The 19,607-nt window shown below is 47.8% G+C and overlaps 2 protein-coding genes across 6 annotated transcripts; both read left to right on the top strand.

Moving 5' to 3' along the window:
• Positions 1 to 123: 123 nt before the first annotated feature.
• Positions 124 to 5,241, top strand: PTGES3L (prostaglandin E synthase 3 like). Of its 4 annotated transcripts, none has more exons than XM_035027195.1 (8): positions 138 to 400; positions 743 to 878; positions 985 to 1,051; positions 1,157 to 1,255; positions 2,909 to 2,998; positions 4,053 to 4,106; positions 4,612 to 4,652; positions 5,036 to 5,241. In XM_035027195.1, exons 1-7 carry the CDS (start codon positions 367 to 369, stop codon positions 4,645 to 4,647), a joined length of 516 nt encoding a protein of 171 aa, XP_034883086.1. In that variant the 5' UTR covers positions 138 to 366; the 3' UTR covers positions 4,648 to 4,652; positions 5,036 to 5,241. The 4 variants fall into 4 exon arrangements, with proteins under 4 accessions (XP_034883088.1, XP_034883086.1, XP_034883085.1 ...); XM_035027194.1 differs by having other exon boundaries at positions 144 to 400; positions 4,612 to 4,639; XM_035027196.1 differs by having other exon boundaries at positions 149 to 400; positions 765 to 878; positions 4,612 to 4,639.
• Positions 5,242 to 8,537: 3,296 nt separating this feature from the next.
• LOC118024943 (alanyl-tRNA editing protein Aarsd1) lies at positions 8,538 to 17,930 on the top strand. 2 transcript variants are annotated; one of them, XM_035027193.1, is made up of 12 exons: positions 8,538 to 8,672; positions 8,805 to 8,936; positions 11,119 to 11,278; positions 12,719 to 12,776; positions 13,183 to 13,339; positions 13,437 to 13,529; positions 13,779 to 13,909; positions 14,239 to 14,305; positions 14,494 to 14,585; positions 15,063 to 15,117; positions 16,185 to 16,279; positions 17,700 to 17,930. In XM_035027193.1, the coding sequence occupies exons 1-12, from the start codon at positions 8,634 to 8,636 to the stop codon at positions 17,833 to 17,835; spliced, it is 1,215 nt and encodes a 404-aa protein (XP_034883084.1). In that variant the 5' UTR covers positions 8,538 to 8,633; the 3' UTR covers positions 17,836 to 17,930. The 2 variants fall into 2 exon arrangements, with proteins under 2 accessions (XP_034883084.1, XP_034883083.1); XM_035027192.1 differs by having other exon boundaries at positions 13,437 to 13,553.
• The last annotated feature ends 1,677 nt before the right edge of the window (positions 17,931 to 19,607 follow it).

Below are 19,607 nucleotides of genomic sequence, written 5' to 3'. Positions count from 1 at the left end.
AGAGAGAGCACATGAGAGGGGGGAGGGGCAGAGGGAGAAGCAGACTCCCTGCCGAGCAGGGAGCCCGATGCGGGACTCGATCCCGGGACTCCAGGATCATGACCTGAGCCGAAGGCAGTCGCTTAACCAACTGAGCCACCCAGGCGCCCCGGGTCGTCTATTCCTAATCTGTACATTTCTGGAGACACTGAGATGTGAAGGGCTGTCGGGATTACGCTCTTCTAGAGTCTCTCCGAAGTGCGGATCCCTTGGCTGTGGGGGCCACGTTCCCCCTTCCTCTAAAGCCTTCCCCGACCATATAAGGAGAGGCAGCTGCTGGGGGCGTCCCCAGGATCTAAAGATAGCAGTCGCTGGCTCGGAGTCCAAATGCCACCGGTTAGCGGGGAGCCGCCATGGCAAGGTGAGTGTTTCCGGCCTCCCTTTTCCTCGGAGATTCCTTGTCCCACATTTTCTGGGCGCTCCTGCGAGTTCCCATGGAAATTCCAGAGTCCAGGTCTCTGTAACTTTGGGGTGATGAGGAATGTTCTCCATAACCCCCTCCCTCTCAACTCTCGCACTCTGGATTCTCCCCAGGTTCACCCTCACCTCACCACACACCCCCGCTGCCATCACTCCTCTTTCACCCCCTTCTGTCTCATTTAGCTCCACTTTGACAGGGCCGTAGCATAAAACGTCCCCAAATGTTCCCTTCCTTCCACCTTTCCCAAATGCCCTCAGTCTTCCCTCTCCCACCCCTATGAAGCCCCACCGCAACTCCTCTGCAGGCAGCATGCCCGGACGCTGTGGTACGACAGGCCCAGGTACGTGTTCATGGAGTTTTGTGTTGAGGACAGCACCGATGTCCGTGTGCTCATCGAGGACCATCGTATTGTGTTCAGGTAACAGCCCTCCTCTCTGAAGGTCCTGGTTTCCTGGAACCTTTCCCTTCTCTTAATGCCCCCATGCTCAGCCTCCCGCATTTCCTCAGCTCCGTTGTCTCCTCAGCTGCAAGAATGCCGACGGAGTGGAGTTGTACAATGAGATAGAATTCTATGCTAAGGTGAACTCCAAGGTAACTGTGGGGTGGGACAGTAAGGTCTGGATGGGAAGGCTGCCTGGAAAATTGGAAATTCATTCTAAACCTCACATGCTAAGAATGAGGCTCTCTATCCGGTAGGACTCCCAGGATAAGCGCTCTGGTCGCTCCATTACTTGCTTTGTGAGGAAATGGAAGGAGAAGGTAGCCTGGCCCCGACTCACTAAAGAGGATGTCAAGGTAGGTGTGTGGGGGAATGGCCTGCTCTCTCTCCTGTGCTATCTCTGCACTTGGGGACATAAGTCAGGGAATCACCCTTGGCTCCTTTCCCACCAACATTCAATCATTCACAAAGTCCTATTTGACTTCCTAAATATTCTTGAATCTGTTACTTCATCTTTTCCTAATTCAGGTCTCATCCATCACTGGGTGATGTTTATTGCATATTTTTAGACTGACCCTCAGTCCATCCTTTGCATTGCTCCCAGCATGGTCTGTCTAAAACACCCATCTGACCCTGTTACTCTTCCACCTAAGACCCTCCAGTGGCTTCTTCCTTGCTAAAAGTTGAAAATTGGCTAGCTCCTGGCTGATCTGGCTCTTGAATTTGTTTTTGTGGTCTTTATAGTACTTACAAATTATTTTGATTGGTTATTGACATTTAGTTTTCATTAGTTGCTGACCTATAAAAATATGGAGATTTCATATAAAACTACAGATTATCAGCTTTTCTTAGAAAATGGAGACTCTGATCACACTGGTCTAAATTCCCAAATGCCGGGGGTGCCTGGCTGGCTCAGTTGGTAGAACATACGACTCTTGATCTCAGGGCTGTGAGTTCAAGCCCCATGTGCAGAGGTTACTTAAAAAAAAAGAAAGAAATTCCCAAATGCCTAGAGATGGAGCTTTAAATGGAGCATGTGTACCAGCACACTTTAATCCTTTTCATTAGTTCCCTAACTCTTTTAGGCATATGAGCTTGTCACTTCCCGCCCTTTGGGTTGAAATCCAAGCCCCATAGCATGACATATAAACTCACGACCTGGCTTCTCTTCCCTTCTGTAGCATTATATCCCATTAGTTTCGGCCTTAAACTTCACATTCCAGCCACAGCAAATGGCCTGCAGCTCTTTGGCACACACCAGGCTATTTCTCACGGATTTACCTTTGCTCGAGCTGTGCCTTCTTCCTGGAAAGCCTCCATCATTGCTACTTGTGCCCATCTAACCTTTGCTCATCCTTTAAGTCTCTGCTACTCTAAAAAGCCTGAGTTCCTATAGCTTCTGTCTGGGTTTCCATAATATCCCCCGTGTAAGCCATCACCATACCTTTCACACTGTATTTTAATGATTTTAAATAAATAGATTTCCCTTCCCCACTTGCTTCGTGATAGCTGGGACTATATATCAAACATTTTCATAATCCCAATGCCAAGCTCAGAGTCTGTGTTCAATAAATAGCCGTTAAATTAATGAGTGAATAACTTCCTATCTAAGTGTAAGAACTTGGAACAGGATTCCAAGGGTTTTCTCCCGACTCCAGGAAATGCAGCTTGTCTATCTTGCTTGGTGACTCCCACGATACTTTATGACACAGTTATCTTTCCAGATGTATTACCTCTCTAGTCAGTCCGCTTCCGGAGGGCGGAATTTCTATGCTTTTCTATCTACCAAAATGCCTGGCATTGTGCTTGGCACTTAGTAGGTTCCTGGCAAATCTTTGTGGATGATGATATTGGCAATCTAGAGAGGAATTAGTCAAAGAGGTGCTTTTGGGAAGACTGCACCCCCATTGACCTTCTTTTCCCCGCGCATGCCCCTGTGCACGCGGCCATGCTCTTCCATGCACTTCTGCGCTTCCTACCCTGTGACGCTCTGTGCTTTCCTCTTGCAGCCAGTGTGGTTGTCTGTGGACTTTGATAACTGGAGGGACTGGGAAGGGGATGAAGAGGTGGAGCTGGCTCAGGTGGAACATTACGCAGAGGTAATGCCATTTTCTGCCCCTCCTGCTCATTCTCTGTGTCTCCCTGCACACATTTCTCTGGAGGACTGTCATCAGGGCTAGACAGACACATATGAGCTCCCCTCATTGGTGCTCATATTTTTAAATGTTCTGTGCAATGTTTATTTAGTAGGATGAGAGAAATGTATACTAGTGGAACCGTATACATGCCTTCACTCACTAGTTACAGAATTTTGAGAAAGTTTGGCAAACCCTTTCACAACTCTTCTGTAACTCTTGTTCTTTCTTCTATTTTATGTGTGTGTGTGTGTGTGTGTATTTCCTGAGCCACACAACTTCACAGGAAACTCAAACTAGGCAATATACTGGGGCACCTGGGTGGCTCAGATGGTTAAGCGTCTGCCTTCAGTGTCTGCCTTCGGCTCAGGTCATGATCCCAGGGTCCTGGGATCGAGCCCCGCATCGGGCTCCCTGCTCAAGTGGGGAGCCTGCTTCTCCCTCTCCCTCTGCCATCCTCTCCACCTGTGCTCTCTGGCTCTATCTCTCTGTCAAATAAATAAATAAAATCTTAAAAAAAAAAAAAAACACCAAACTAGGCAGTATAAAAATTCACATCGTAAAACAAATTACTAGTTCCAATTAAGTTGCACCCTGCCATACATTATTTGGTTTTAGAATTTCAGCTACTATTTATTCAAGTTGCAAAAACACTGACAGACCCTAACCTGGATTAGTAAGGAGGATGCTCTGTGTATGTCTATTTCCTTTTAAAAAGGGGATCGGGGCGCCTGGCTGGCTCAGTCGGTGGAACGTGCGTCAACTCTTGATCTCAGGGCTGTGAGTTTGAGCCTCACATCAGGTGTTACTTAAAAATAAAATCTTAAAAGAAATAAAAATAAAAATAAATGAAAAGGGGATCGATTTACTTTTCTCCAATTCATTCCAGTGATGTGTTAGGGGCTGTAAAGATGGGGCAATTGTCTGGCTGGGACCATCATCCTATGGCCCATCAATATACAGGTTGCTCTCCCCTTGCCCTTCTTTTCTCTTGTAATTAGTTTCCTCTTTCCACTAGCTTTTGAAGAAGGTCAGCAGCAAGAGACCTCCTCCTGGCATGGATGACCTGGATGTAAGTAAAGCCTACCCTTCAACCCTTCAGTTTCCTTTTAGCCCTAAAATATAAGATACTAGAAAGCTCTTCTCATGGTCCCTAGCATGCAGTAGTTCTCAGTGCCTGTCAGCTAAATTTGAATCTGACACAGGAGGTCGAATGTTCTTCTCCAGGCTGTAGAAAACTCCAGCAAGACCCTCCTCCCTCCCATCTCCCCTTTACTTCTCTATCCTAGAGCCGACCTGGCCCCCTTGGCTGTCTTTACAGCTGTCAGGAGCAGTGGCATAAATTGAAATTCTGAAACCAAATGATGCTTGACACAGTGTTGTTTATTGAGCACCAGGGGTTGATTTTATTTCCCAAAGTATTAATCCTTCCGTGTTAGCCTGCCGGGAAGTTGTGTGACTTAGAAAATCACAAAAGAAAACTTGGAGAGCAGGAAGGAGTGAGAAGAATTTGTGAACACAAATGTCCACGCTTTGCAGATTCTACAGGTGCTTTTGTCTTTTTTTTCTTTCCCTAGGATGATTCTGACAGCACTGAAGCAACAAGTAATTAACTTCTGTACGACAGAGCTGGGGAGGAAGCTGGGGTGGAAGCTGGGGCGTCTTCCAGTTGCTCTGAAAAGCTGGGGCCGGGGTCTTTGCCAGCTCTTTAGCCATGGGGTCTCTGGGATCTCTGAACCTAGAAGCTCTCTCTCTCTTTTTTTTTTAATTTATTTGAGAGGGGGCATGCACGTGAGCAGTAGAAGGGCCAGGGGGAGAGGGAATCTCAAGCAGACTCCCCACTGAGCATGGAACCCAAGATGGGGCTCGATCCCAGAACGCTGAGATCATGACCTGAGCGGAAATCAAGAGTCGGCCGCTTCACTGACTGAGCCACCCAGGCACCCCTTTTTTTGAAGCTCTTTTTAAGGGTCCTCTTCATATTTTATTTCTTCTTCCTAGGCACCTGAGTATGGCTGCATCAGATGGCAGGATAGGAGAGGAGTAGACTGGTGGGGCTCCTGAGTTTCTACCAATTGCCTGTAATCTTTGTGTTTGTTTGGGCCAGTCATCAGGGCTCTCTTGAGTATTCGAGCATGTGTATATATGTGCTGGAGCAAAAGCCAAAGAAGCAGCAGATAGATTATAATAAATCTGTAAGAACTGTTCTTTGTCTCTTTCCTTCTTGCACTTCTTCCACCTGGAGGCAAACCTCTTCTACTCTATTGTTCCTCTCAAGGGGTGGGGTGGGTGTCACAGATCCTGGTCCTCATTGTTGAGATTGGAAGCAGAAAGATACTGGGAGCAGGCTTGTAACCAAGCTGGGGAATTTTCCCGTGCCCAGCTCCTATTTCTCAGACCATACCCAGCCTTTTGCTATATTGCCGCCCCTAGAACCATATATCTACTGCACCCCTAGAACTAGCCAGAAACGCGCCTCAGCTTTCTGCATACTCCCCAAAATTTCTTTATACTTTCAAAGCTAATTGTTATATTAGCTGTTTACTGTTTACTCTTCTGTTTACTCTTCTATTCATCAGCTACCCCATTCATCCGTTAAAATTTTTTTTTAAAGACTTTATTTATTTGTCAGAGAGAGCACAAGCAGAGGGAGAAGCAAGCAGAGGAAGAGGGAGAAGCAGGTTCCCTGCTGAGCAGGAGCCCGATGTGGGACTTGATCCCAGGACCCTGGGATCGTGACCTGAGCAGAAGGCAGACACTTAACCAACTGAGCCACCCAGGCGCCCCCATAAACATTTTTTGAGTGCCTAATATGTACTTAAACAAAATGCTATACCCAGACTTTGCCCTTAAACTCATGGTAAAGTACTGAGATTTATTTAAAAAATTGAACTTTAAGGTTTATATTGGTAACATATAGACATAGTTAATAATTAAAATAGTATAAAAATTTATTTGTTAAAGATTTTTTTAAAAGATTATTTATTTATTTATTTGACAGAGAGAGACAGCGAGAGAGGGAACACCAGCAGGGAGAGTGGGAGAAGGAAAAGCAGGCTTCCTGCGGAGCAGGGAGCCTGACGTGGGGCTCGATCCCAGGACCCTGAGATTATGACCCGAGCCGAAGGCAGATGCTTAACGACAGAGCCACCCAGGAGCCTCTTGTTAAAGATTTTTTAAAAGATTTTATTTATTTATTTGAGAGAGAGCCAGCAAGCTCGCACGAATGGGGGGGAGGGGGAGGGGAAGAGGCAGACTCCCCACTGAGCAGGGAGCCCAACATAGGGCTCAGTCCCAGGACCCTAAGTGGAAGGCCAACCGACTAAGCGATCCAGGTGCCCTGAAGGGTATAAAATTTAAAGTAGAATTTGTACTCCCTCAATAGGGGTAACCACTTTGTTTTTGTTTTTTAAATTTTATTTATTTATTAGAGAGAGAGACAGAGAGAGCATAAGCAGGGCAGAGGGAGAGGGACAAGCAGACTCCCAGCTGAGCAGATAGCCCGAAGTGGGGCTCGATCCCAGGACTCTGGGATCATGACCGAAGCCAAAGGCAGACACTTAACCAACTGAGACACCCAAGTGTCCTGGGGTAACCACTGTTAACAGTTTTTAATTTTTAAAAAAGATTTTATTTAAGAGAGAAAGAGAGCAAAGCAGGGGCAGAGGGAGAGGGAGAAGCAGGCTCCCCCTGAGCAGAGAGCCTGATGTGGGATTTAATCCCAGGACTCTGAGATCATGACCTGAGCCGAAGGCAGATGCCTAACTGAGACACAAGAAATATGTGACACAAGATACATATGACACAAACATACGGTTTTGTATATTACTTATATATAGTATAATATATATTGAAATTTAAAAGACATAAACCAATGCAGTGTGTGTACACAATTAGAATCATACTATGTACATCTTGAGCCCTGCTTTTTATTTTACTTAATATATATTGGGACTCTTTCCAAATTAGTATATGCAAATCTAACTCTTTTTCATGCCTACATGGTATTCAATTGAATATTTTCCATAATTTAACTGATTCCTTATTGAGGGACATTTAGGTTGTTGTTGGTCTTTTTCAATTTTCAAACAGTGATGTAATGAACATTTAAAAATGTGTATCTTTACATATCCGGAAAGAATAAGGTAGATTTCTAGAAGTGGAATTGTCAGGTCAAAGAGTAGATACATTTAAACATTTTGATAGCTGTTGCTAGGTTGCTCTTAGATGAACTTGAACAGCTTCCTGCTCCCACCAGTAGAGTGCCCCATTCTCCAAAACCTTTTAGATATTTGTGAAGGTAAAAAATTGTACCTGATTTAATTTACTTATATTAATTATAAATTGTTCATTGTTTATTTTTATTGGTGATTGGTATTTCTTTTAAAGTGCTCTGTATATGTTTTTTGCCCATTTTGCTGTTGACATTAAAAAAATCTGATAATACAAAATTGTATCATGCTTTACAATTTACTAAGTCTACATATTATCTCATTAAAAATGTTTGAACCTCAAATCAACTTTATAATTAGGTCTTTTCTTTATAGGTGATTGAACAGGTCACAATAAGTGGCAGAGTCGGGACTTGAACTTGTATAGCATATGTCCCTCCTCTTACCCACAATTCTGAAAACCAAAAAGTTCTGAAAACCCACTTAAAAAAAAACAACAAAAAACCCAACAGCAAAACTCATCTGGCAGCAAAACCTGACCTAAAATGATATGGAGCTACTTATAGTATTTGTTTGTTCCATGCAGTGCATTTATTTGTCAGCATAAATAATGTATTTGATGACATGATGTTGCTCCAGAGTTCCAAATGGAACGTGTTACAAAGCGGATGGGGTATGCTCTGCATGACTGCCTAAAATTTGAAAAGTCCTGAATTTTGAAACACCTGGAGTCTTCAAACTTTATTATTAGCTGATTTAAGAGAGCAGGAAGTTGATTTTAACATTTAATCCGTCTAACGTTTTAAGGTACTGATTACAGTTTGTAACTTGTGTTAGCCTTGCTTATCTACACTGTCCAATTAGGTAGTACTAGTCACCTGGTGTTATTGAGTGCATGTGATTATTAAGATGTGGCCAGTGCAAGCTGAGATGTGCTTTAAGTGCAAAATACACATCAGCTTTCGAAAATTTTGTGCGGAAACAAAATCTCACTCATTTTTACACTCGTTATTACACATTGACATAATATTCCGGATCTGTTGCTTTCAATACAACATTAGCATGTGGGGCTTGCGCTGATTTCTATTGGGCAGCGCTGCCCTCTCTCCAAATGAGTACCACTCAGCCGACACTGCGCGGGGCTAAAATTGAGTGCCTTGACAAGTTCAGGCCGCAAGCAGTTTTGTTTTATTTTGTCTTCTCGTTCTTTCCAAAGCCTTCACACAGTCGCTAGGCTCCCCGGAACGTCTGCAAATCGCAAATCGCAAATCGCGTTTGCAGTAAATTTGCCCAAGCCACACCCCGTCCTTTCCCCTCTTGCTTCTGCGCGGAGACGCGCCCGCAGTGAAGATTGTCCCGCGCGGCTCTCCGTCGGGCCGCGGGCGTTCCAGGGTGCGTGGGTCCCCGCGTCCCGGGCGACGGCGGCGATGGCGTTCCGGTGTCAGCGGGACAGCTACGCCCGCGAGGTGCGGCCGGCTGGGCGAGGGCGGATGGGGCGGTGCGGGAGGAGGGCGCCGCGTGGAGGGGTGCCGAGGGAGGCTCTGTCCCGGTAGCCTGAGGGCTGGGGTCGGGCTTCTTCTCTGTCCCTCTCCGTGCAGTTCACCACCACGGTGGTCTCCTGCCTCCCGGGCGAGCTGCAGATCGAAGGAAGCAACGGCAAGAAGGATGTGCTGAGTGGCTTCCATGTGGTGCTGGAAGACACGCTGCTTTTCCCTGAGGGCGGGGGACAGGTACCAGGCCCGCGCCTCACCCCGATCCCCTCCCAGGAAGCCCCTCATTCCTTTCCGCTCACGTGGGAAATGCCCTCCTGCCCCTCCGCCCCAGCCGTGATGAATGCAGATGGAAGTTAGTTCAATTCAGGTCATTTGTTCACCCAACAGATATTTATCGGGCCATAACATATGCTGGGTACTTATTCCAGGGGCTAGGGATAAGGGGTGGACAAGGCAGCATCTGTACATACAGAGAATACTTATGGGAGAAAATAGACAAAGTGGTGAATAGATAAAACAGAATGCCCGGTATGGTAAGTGCTATAAAGAAAATGAAAGTTTGAGGGAAAGACAGTGCTGGGATGTTCTCCTAGGGAGGGGGCGAGTTATTTCAGTAAAGAGCTAGGTGAAGAGAGGTGGTAAGCCATTGCAGTTGCCAAATGGTGCTGGTGGGGAAGGGGGAAGTATTCCAGGCAGCGAGAAGAGCAAGTGCAAAGCAATGAGGCATTAGCTTAGGGTGTTTGCCAGGGCCTGGAAAAGATCCCCCTGAAGGAGCACAGCAGAAGACAGGCTTATCTGTGCTGTGATGGGGTAGGGGCATGGTCCAGCGGGAACACGGGAAAGGAGGGTAATAGCAGCAAAAAGGTGGGCTTTTCCAGCAGGGATAGTAGCACAAACCAAAGGCAGGGAAGCCTGAAGGAATCTGACCTGTCTAGTTAACTGCAAATAGTCCAGTGTAGTCGGAGCCTGTGGTGTGTGTTGATGGCAGGCTGGAAATGACCTTGGAAAGGTAAATTGGGGCCAGTGCAGAGGAACTTGAAGGATGTGTTAAGGTGTATAGACTTCATTCAAGAAGCTGTGGTGAGGGGCGCCTGGGTGGCACAGTCTGTTAAGCACACTCTTAACTCTTGGTTTTGGCTCAGGTTGTGATCTCAGGGTCGTGAGATCGAGCCCTGCATTGGGCTCTGCGCTCAGCGCGGGGTCTGCTTGAGATTCTCTCTCCCTTTGCTCCACCTACTCCTGCTCTCTCTCTCAAATAAGAAAAAATAAATCTTAAAAAAAAAAGAAGCTGTGGCGAGCCGTGGAGGTACTTAGGCAAAGAAGTGACACAGGAGAACATGTTTAGTAAACTTGATCGTGAGAAAGTTCTGATTTCATATCCGTGTCATCATTGTTATAGGGATTTTCTGCTGAAGGAAAACCTGTGACCTTAGGCAACTATGGGAGGACTCACTTTATACGTCATTTCTTTCAGGAAGTCTTCCCTGATTCCTTAAGACTATTAGGTCTCTTTCCTCTGAGCTCCTCTAGAACAATGTACTTTTCACATTGTGGCATGTTGTAGATCATAGTGCAGTGACCTGTGTGTGTGTCTGTATTCTTTTCCAGATTCTTAAGTTCCATGAGGGGCCTTGTCTTGCTTACGTTGTATTCTTGGTTGCAGTGTCTTGTAAGCAGTTGGCACTAGATATATATGTATTTTCTAACAGAGGGAGAGAGAGAGAGCAAAGGCAGGAGGAGCAGCAGGCAGAGGGAGAGGGAGAAGCAGGCTTCCTGGCTAGCGGGGAGCCCGATGCGGGACTTGATCCCAGGACCCTGGGATCATGACCTGAGCTGAAGGCAGACACTTAACCGACTGAGCCACCCAGGTGCCCCTAGATATTTTTTTTAATGAATGATTTTTTTTTTTTTTTTAATAATCTCTGCATCCCAGGTGGGGCTCAAACTCATGACCCCAAGATCAAGAGTCACATGCTCCACCGACTGAGCCAGCCAGGCATCCCTAAAATGAGTGAATGTTTTTGAATCTAAGTCTAGTTAGTAGTGCAGAGGATGGAGTGGAGGGAGGGAGGAAACCATTTTAGAAACTATTGAAAGATAAGAATCTAAATTAAGGCAGTGAGAGTGACGATTAAGGTTCTTTGGGTTTTACTAAAATCTTCGTTGCTGTAGTTACAATCTTTGTTTCAGTTCTGTTATTTTGTTCTAAAGAACACTATATATGGGTATTCAGGGTGAAGAGGGCAGAGTCTCTCATGGAACAAAGTGGACCACCTCATTTGTCATTGCCTTTTCTCCCTTAGGGAATCTCAAATTCTGGGTGTGTTTCTCACACCCTTTCCCTAGAGGGTCTTTGTATCCAGGAGTTAAGGTAAGCTCTGCCTCCCGCCACACTGATCAGCTTTACTTCTTTCCTTAGCCTGATGACCACGGGACAATCAATGACATCTCTGTGCTGCGAGTGACCCGCCGGGGGGCCCAGGCTGATCATTTCACACAGACACCCCTGGCCCCTGGGACCAAGGTCCAGGTCCGGGTGGACTGGGAGCGGAGGTTTGACCACATGCAGCAGCATTCAGGTAGGTGGGGTGGCGTGGGGACCCTGCAGGAGCGGGGGTTGCCGTGCATGGGGATGCCGTGAGGATTGAGATATGGTTTGGGTTCTCTAGGAGGTAACCTTTTGTAAAGGACAGACATTCAGAATCAGCTCTGATTCACGAAGGTTACGGTAAGTGGTATAAAAACAACATGAACAATTAAAGTAAAAGTATTAGAATAACTGCTGGATTTGAGTATTACCAACTTCCTACTTGTTATCTTTATCTCGATATATCTTGGGCGTCTTAAATTCAGTATGTCCAAAGTGGACTTAAAAAGGCATCTCTTTCCCCAGACCTGATCTTCCATTTGCATCCACCTGTTTGCTCGAATCCTGAAAGTCAGTGCAGATACCTCTTTGGGGATAGCCAGCCATGGAGTCCTGTCAGTTTATCTTCTTCTTCTTTTTCTTTTTCTTTTTTTTTTGATTTGTTTAAAGATTTAATTTATTTAGTTGAGAGAGAGAGAGAGAGCACGAGAGGGGAAAGGGTCAGAGGGAGAAGCAGACTCCCTGCTGAGCAGGGAGCCTGATGTAGGACTCAATCCCAGGGCTCTGGGATCATGAGCCGAGCGGAAGGCAGTCACTCAACCAGCTGAGCCACCCAGGCACATGTCAGTTTATCTTCTAAAAATACCTCTTCACTTCCTTCCATTGTCAGTGCAGTCATCCTGGTCCCAGCTCTATTGTCTGTCCCCTGGACTTCTGACATAGGTCATTTGTGAAATGGCATCATAAAACTTCTTGTAGAGTTTTCACGAGGATCTTCATATTTATTTATTTATTATCACTATTTTTTTAGAGAGTGTGTGGGGGGGAGGGGCAGAGGGAGAGAGAATGAATCTTTTTTTTTAAGATTTTCTTTTTTTTTTTTTTTAAAGATTTTATATATTTATTTGACAGAGAGAGACAGTGAGAGAGGGAACACAAGCAGGGGGAGTGGGAGAGGGAGAAGCAGGCTTCCCGCTGAGCAGGGAGCCCAATGTGGGGCTCAATCCCAGGACCCTGGGATCATGACCTGAGCCAAAGGCAGACGCCCAATGACTGAGCCACCCAGGTGCCCCAAGATTTTATTTCTTTATTTGACAGAGAGAGCACATGTGCAAAAATGGGGAGAGGCAGGCAGAGGGAGAGGGAGACAGAGAGAGGGGCAGAAACAGGCTCCCTGCCCAGCAGGGAGCCCGATTCGGGGCTCGATCCCAGGACCCCGAGATCATGACCTGAGTGGAAATCAAGAGTTGGATGCTTAACTGACTGGGCCAGCCAGGTGCCCCCTCATGAGGATTTTCAGTAAAGTATCTGTCAAGAGTATGAGCCAGTGCCTGGGAGGTGTTCAATGGGAAGAGTATCTGGGACAATATCGTAGGAATATGTGGCCGGCTGCACTGCTCACTCTTCCCTGTCTCTTGCTCTCTCTGCTCAGGGCAACATCTCATCACAGCAGTTGCTGACCAGCTGTTTGGGTGGAAGACCACATCATGGTGAGCAGGGGACATAAGACTAACCATAGGTCACAGGTCCCCATCTACCAGCTCCCTTCCCAGTAATGGGTCAGTAGGTAGGGGGAGAAAAGAAAGGGTAGTATTCAAAATCGCTGTGTTCTCCTCTTCCCCTTAGGATAGGGTGGTGGGTGACCTTGTGTGTCTCGGGACACACGAGGATGGGAGAAGGAAAGAACATGGAATTTGGAGCCCAGAGACCCAGGGGGTGAATTCTCCTACATGATGTTGCTCACATTCCTTCTTAGCCCTCACCTGTGAAAAGGAGACGACAGTCTCTACCTTGCGGGCATTAAATAAGATAATTTATATGAACCTTCTCTGTAAACTTTCTTATGTTATTGCGGTCATCCTTAGCATCCGGTGACCACTCCACGTCTTCTGGCAGGGAGTTAGGGCGGGTCCGGAGTGTGGTTGAACTGGATAGCCCCTCTGTGACAGCAGAGCAGGTGGCCGCCATCGAGCAGAGCGTCAATGAAAAAATCAGGGCCCGGCTACCTGTGAACGTGCGAGAGCTGAGCCTGGATGACCCGGAGGTGGAGCAGGTATAGGGGAGAGCCAGTAGGGCAGCATCTGTAGAATGGCCCTCCGAGGGCCCCTCCTCAGAAGTCAGACAGCCCTTCTCCTTCCGCCGCATTCCAGGTGAGGGGCCGGGGTTTGCCGGATGATCATGCGGGGCCCGTTCGAGTCGTTACCATCGAGAGCGTTGATGCCAACATGTGCTGTGGGACCCATGTGAGCAATCTTAGTGACCTTCAGGTAGGTGAGGAAGGGCTCCTGAGTGGTTGGGAGGGAGGGTGTTAGGGAAGTGGGGATCACGACCAGCTGGGAGTGATCAAGGGGGACAGTGGAGGAGGCCTCGGTGAAGTCACTTCTGTCTTGCTTCTGAGCTGGGGGGCAGGTCTAGGGAGCTCCTTCTCTCAGGTCTTGCCCCCACTGCGGTTCATGCATGTGCGTGTGTTCCCCCACCCTTGCCTCATGTAGGTCATTAAAATTCTGGGCATCGAGAAGGGGAAAAAGAACAAGACCAACCTGGCATTTCTGGCCGGGAACCGGGTGCTGAAGTGGTTGGAGAGAAGCCATGGAAGTGAAAAAGCACTGACCACCTTGCTGAAGTACATCCCTGCCCCCTGCCCACGCCCCCCCCCCCCCCACGTCTGAGGTTCTGCATGCCCCAAGCTCAGCTCTTCTACCAGTTGGGGAGACTAATCTCTAAGCTCGGTGGGGTGAGATACAATCGTAAATGATCAAGCACCTTGGACAGTAAGTCAGACCTCCGTAAAATGGCTTGCTTTTTTATATCTTCTTCCTCAGTTGCTTAGGAATGTCCCCGGGTCCCCATCTGGAGGGAGGTGCGCTATCAAGAAGGGCTTCATGGATTTATGCCTCGCACCACAAGCCATTTGGGAAGCTGGGCGGGTGACCACGTGCCTTTCCCTTGCAGGTGTGGAGCGGAGGATCACGTGGAAGCAGTGAAGAAGCTGCAGAACTCTACCAAGCTCTTGCAGAAGGTGACTTAATTCACAGAGGATGGAGAGGGCAGGGGCTCTGCCTGGAGTAAGCTCCCCAGACTCAACCCCTCCGCCCAGCCGGCTGTGTAGTTCGTCAGAGCTGGGAGGGAGGGGAGAGCGAAGTGGCGGGAAGATGGTGAGCTTGCCTGTTATTCCTTCTATCCGCTGAGCGCTGGTGTCCATTTCAGAACAACCTGAATCTGCTCAGAGACCTGGCCGTGCACGTCGCCCACAGCCTTCGGAACAGCCCGGACTGGGGAGGGGTGGTCACATTACATAGGTGAGAGACAAAGTGTGGGAGCGTTGGGCTTGGGGTTCAGCCTCTCCCCTGAGTGCAGTGCATTGTAGGAGGCGGGTTGCTCACCGGTTTCTCCAGGCTGAGCAGACCCTAGGAGATGTGTTACCTTCCAGTATACCTTTATCGTCCAGATTTTCTGGGTTCGATGAGAGCATCTTCCCAGCAACACTGTGACTGTAACTTTCATCACCAGCTTTCCTCACCCCCTTCACCATCTACCAGATCTCTCCTAACCTGGGTGATCATGTTTGAGAGAGGCGCACACGAACGCAAAGCATGCTGTAAACTGCTGAGAAGGGCTCGTTGCTGGCCGTCAGCCGCCCTCTCTGCCTTTGCTAAGGGGGCCTGGGACTTCGCATGGACAGCAGCAAGGCTAGCTTTGTGAGGGGGAGCGGGGCTCCCCGCGGTTTCCCAGCTCCCACTCCAAGCCGGGTTTCACGTCTGTGTCCTTTGTTGTAGGAAGGAGGGTGATTCTGAGTTCATGAATATCATCGCCAATGAGATTGGGTCAGAGGTAAGAGGAGCATGAGATTCTCTGTCCACCCTGAGTGGAGACCTAAGCGAGGGGCATTAGTTTAGCTGAAGTTCTTTCAAATGAGCACATGAAGAGCAGAGAATAGAAGTTCATTCAGCATACAGGGTTTTTTTTTTTTTAGCACTAGCTAAAAAAGGTGCTGAGTTAGATCTAGGATATTGACCTTTCTGGGGCTGCGACTGTTACCAGCTTCTGAGTTCCTCTTATCAGAGCTGGAACTCCTCCAAGCCATGCAGATTTATGTGTGCCCAAGGCCTGGTTTTAGAAGTGATGGGGCTGGCTAGGCCCTTCGAGGACCGTCCCTTCCATTTTCCTTTGCCGCTGGCTTCAGGTGCTCCTGCCCATCCTGACAGTCTGCTACTTCATGATTTCCCAGTCTCTCTTTTGCATTTACTCTAAAAAATACTTTTTGGGGTCCCTGCTCCGGGCCAAGCAGTGTGTATGCCTCTTTTCATAATTCCGTATAGAGCATCCTGATTCTCAAGGAGCTCACTCTGGAGTCTGGGAAACAAGTGTGTATGTCGACATTTCTGGTTGAGGGTGGTAAATGCTGGGGGTGAGGAACATGTCATCTGAAAGGGTGGGGGCCCCAGGGCAGGGGGCCTGGAGGATTGCTTAGTGGTCATCAGTCAGCGGGGAGTGGAGGCTGCTGCGCAGAGGAACATCGGGAGCTTTAGGCAGCGGCAGGTGCAGGGTGCGTGGGGCAAGGCGGTGACCAGGCTGTGAAGGTAGGGGGGCAGTCAGATCACAAAAGGCATTTAGCACCTGGCCGTGGTCAGCAGCCTTCTGCCTGCTTTTTTTTTTTTCTCTTCTTTTTTCTCTCTGCCTCCTTCTTGGTGTTTAATCTAAGTTCCCATAGTCATTCTCGAAAAGTTTCTGGGCCCTGGTGGGCTACGGTATAGGGGCTGCTTTGTCACTCATCAGGAACATCACTCATGGTTTAGGGGCAAAAAGTCTGATCTTGAGACTGAGGAGAGGGCAGGGTTTAAGGGGATTGACCCCACTTTCTTAAGAATCGGGGCTAATCTCCTTATCTTACCTCCTAGGAGATCCTCCTGTTCTTAACTGTGGGTGATGAGAAGGGTGCTGGGCTCTTCTTACTGGCAGGGCCGGCTGAGGCCGTGGAGACGCTGGGCCCCAGGTAATCTTCTGTGGACAGCCTGCACTAACCGGCGCATACAGCCCTTGCCCGACGAAAAGGGCCCCCTCTGCGATCTCATTTTCATTCACGTCACAGGCACGTGGGGTGGGCCGAGCCGGGGATAAGTGTTGCCACCATCATTCCTAAGCTTGCAGGGAAGGGACAGCACGTCCTGTGCCCGGGATCTCGCAGGTACCGTGGCAGAACTGAGACTCAAAGCTGGGTCTTTTTTGCTCCAAATCTCCTGTGCTTTCTGTTTTTTTTTCTTTTAGAAATTGAGGTACGTAAATGCTACATGAATTCAGGTGCTGGATTATCACTAGGCAGATGCAGCACGTGCTTCAGGCACTGGCAGAGCAGACACACAGACCACCTTTTTTGGAGAAAAAAATTAGGATTCTAAGACGAAATAAAAATAGGCATTGATACAGTTGTTATGGAAAAATTAGAACTTTGTTGGATTTCTTTACCTTCATATTATTGTTATTTTCTTACTTTAAGTTAGATACAGAGGTGTTAGTGCCCCATACTCTTTCTGGTGTTGAGGGTTTTCAAAGTCCCAGTTGGCTATGATGAATATCTTGTCAAAGGAAAACATAAGGATTTATTTATTTTTATTTTATTTATTTATTTTTTTAAAGATTTAATTTATTTGACAGAGAGAGACACAGCGAGAGAGAGAACACAAGCAGGGGGAGTGGGAGAGGGAGAAGCAGGCTTCCCGCAGAGCGGGGCTCGATCCCAGGACCCTGGGATCATGACCTGAGCCGAAGGCAGACGCTTAACGACTGAGCCACCCAGGTGCCCCTCATTGTTACATTTTAAAATTGGATTTGTACATAAAAATATAGAGTTCTGGCTTTTCTCAAAAAAGGAAAAGACCAGAAGGCCCACTGGGGCGACACTGGGCCCCCGCATCCCCGCATGGCAGCAGCTGCAAGGAAAGGGGTGGTGGCGCCCTCTTGAGCCAGGACAGGCTCGTCGCGCTGCCGCAGCCCCCGCTTCTCCTCACCCCCCACTTGCGGCACTGCTGCTCCTGCCTGGCATTTGTGTCCACAGCCCCTTACCTCTCAGGAACGCTCACCCTGCTTCCTGGAGGTTCCCATAATTTATCTAGGCCCCCTCCGCCCGTTTCTAGCTACTTCCGTTGTGTCCAGTTATTCACTCTTTTTTTTTTTTTTAAAAATACCTGGAACAACAGATACTAGTTCATTTTTTGTTCCCCCAGTTAATCACTCTTACAGTAAACATGGTATGTCTATATCTGTGCACATGTGTAAGTACTTTTTTAAGAAGGACTTCTAGAAGCCGTCTACTCTTTCCCTCCCTCGGCCCTGGGGGAAAGACTCAGGGCTGCCTTTGGTTTTTCTGTGGTTTTTCCCTCAAAGACGTCCTCCCTGACTGTGTCTCTGCTCCCCAGGGTGGCTGAGGTTCTGGAGGGCAAAGGAGCTGGGAAGAAAGGCCGCTTCCAGGGCAAGGCCACCAGAATGAGCCGGCGGGCAGAGGTGCAGGCCCTCCTCCAGGACTACCTCAGCACTCAGAGCGCCGAGGAGTGAGGACTCAGTCCCTGGGGCTCCTGCCGTTGAGAACAGGCCTCCTGTGACCACAGAAAGAGTCTCTTGGACAATAAAATAGTTTGACTTGAAATGGTCATGGTACCACATGCATATGACTGATTTACACAGCATTCTCTGGGGCGTGTATGCGATGAGTATCTGTGAATAAACAGCTTTCTAATTTGGCCCCCGGTGGGCATAACCCACACCAGGGGGCGTTAAGGTGATGCAGTGTGCTGATTTCTCTAAAGTTACTGCAACCTTTCTTCCTGTGGAAACCTACTGCCTAAGGGGAAGGCGAGCCAGTCATTCAGCTCTCCTTGTTTTCTTGTCCTTATTTTCCTAGTCCTGTGTTTTAGACCTAAAAAGCATCGATGACTTTGCAAATAGGTCAAGAGACCACACAGATACAGGAGAGGGAGGCTCCATGTCTGTTACTGAGGCAGAGAAGGGCTGGAGAAAGGTGTGGAAGACTAACCCAAAGAGAGCTGGTGTCAGACCAATGAGCATTTCAGAATCATTGTTAAAGCTAAAGAGGGACCTGTAGTGATCAAAGGAAGACAAAGTAGTTCTAGATTTGTGTGCATCTAATAACAACCTCAACATACATAAAGCAGAAATTGACAGCTGAAAGAAGAAACACAAATTCCCACTCGATGGAAGATTGAAACCGATCTTTCAGTAACTGATAGGACAAGAGGAAGCATGACCTCGAGGTTAAGAACATAGATGTTGGAGTTTCATAGACCTGAGTGGAAATCCTGGCTTTGTGCACCCATGGGTGGTAAAACTAGAAAAGAAAGCGTCTTTCTTTCGGAAAGTGATTGGTTTTTAAAAGGACGGCGTTTACCTCTTGGGGAAGGGAGTGAAGCAGGATGGAGAAGGGACCCAAGATGGGGGTGGGAGGGGGGTTTCTGGGGTGCCAGCAGTGTTCTGTGTTCTTGAACTGGGTGGGAGTTACATAGTTGTTGGCTTTATAGTTGTTCATTATAGTCTGTTTTATTCCATGGTGTTCTATTTCACTATTTAAGAATACAACCAAAAAAACAAAAACAAAAAATTCTGGGTTCTGTCACTTGTTTGCCTTGGGAATGTGTTTTTCTTTTCAACCTCAGTTTGGTCCCCAGCAAAGTGGCCGAAATGGCAGCACTTAAATTCTCTGGGGTGTGGTGAAGTAATGCATTCAACTGTAAGTGGGGAAACCACTTTGTGTGTTCCCTGAGATGACCTAAGAACACTTAATTTTTGATTGCCTAAATGTTCTGTTCCTCTTTACCTGCAAATTGAGTATTGATTGTAAGTGCACTGGGCCCCTGGGTCAATACAGCTCTGGTGGGGAGTCATGTTCCCTCGGGTCAAGACGCCCTGAGGAGAGCCGACAGGGTCCACTCTGTCTTCTCCCAAAGAGAATGCAGCTGAGATGGCTCTCTGGTAAGATTGAAAGCCACAAGGCAGCTTACCTGTAAGGGACAGGAGTCCTGTCTGAGGACTTCAGCGGGAGTCAGGAGGCGGATTAGAGCCCGGCAGCACAGGGGTGGAGGTGGGGCAGAAGGACAGGGAATTTGAGTTTCTGAGGCAAAATTTAGGCATTGAGGCTGCATCAGTAGGCTGCCTAGGAGTGTGGAAGGTGTCATCAAGAGATTTTTCTTTTAAGATTTTACTTTTAAGTAATCTCTGTACCCGACGTGGGGCTTGAACTCATAACCCCGAGATCAAGAGCTGCATGGCTCCACCGACTGAGCAGGCCAGGTGCCCCAAGAAATTGTTTAAAT

Source organism: Mirounga leonina, unplaced genomic scaffold (assembly GCF_011800145.1).
Source record: "Mirounga leonina isolate KUSES-001 unplaced genomic scaffold, KU_Mleo_1.0 Mir_200, whole genome shotgun sequence".
In the NCBI taxonomy this organism is placed as follows: domain Eukaryota; kingdom Metazoa; phylum Chordata; class Mammalia; order Carnivora; family Phocidae; genus Mirounga; species Mirounga leonina.
Note: the sequence above shows the minus strand (reverse complement) of the source record. Positions and strands in the feature narration are given on the sequence as shown.

What these genes read in the sequence shown, in the direction of transcription:
- PTGES3L (XM_035027195.1), top strand. Translation starts at nt 367, where the DNA reads ATGCCACCGGTTAGCGGGGAGCCGCCATGGCAAG. An exon ending in AGGTGGAACATTACGCAGAG is followed by an intron (nt 2,999 to 4,052) that starts GTAATGCCATTT and finishes TCTTTCCACTAG; the next exon opens with CTTTTGAAGAAGGTCAGCAG. An exon ending in CTGGCATGGATGACCTGGAT is followed by an intron (nt 4,107 to 4,611) that starts GTAAGTAAAGCC and finishes TTCTTTCCCTAG; the next exon opens with GATGATTCTGACAGCACTGA.
- LOC118024943 (XM_035027192.1), top strand. Translation starts at nt 8,634, where the DNA reads ATGGCGTTCCGGTGTCAGCGGGACAGCTACGCCCGCGAG. An exon ending in GCAATCTTAGTGACCTTCAG is followed by an intron (nt 13,554 to 13,778) that starts GTAGGTGAGGAA and finishes TGCCTCATGTAG; the next exon opens with GTCATTAAAATTCTGGGCAT. An exon ending in CTACCAAGCTCTTGCAGAAG is followed by an intron (nt 14,306 to 14,493) that starts GTGACTTAATTC and finishes TGTCCATTTCAG; the next exon opens with AACAACCTGAATCTGCTCAG.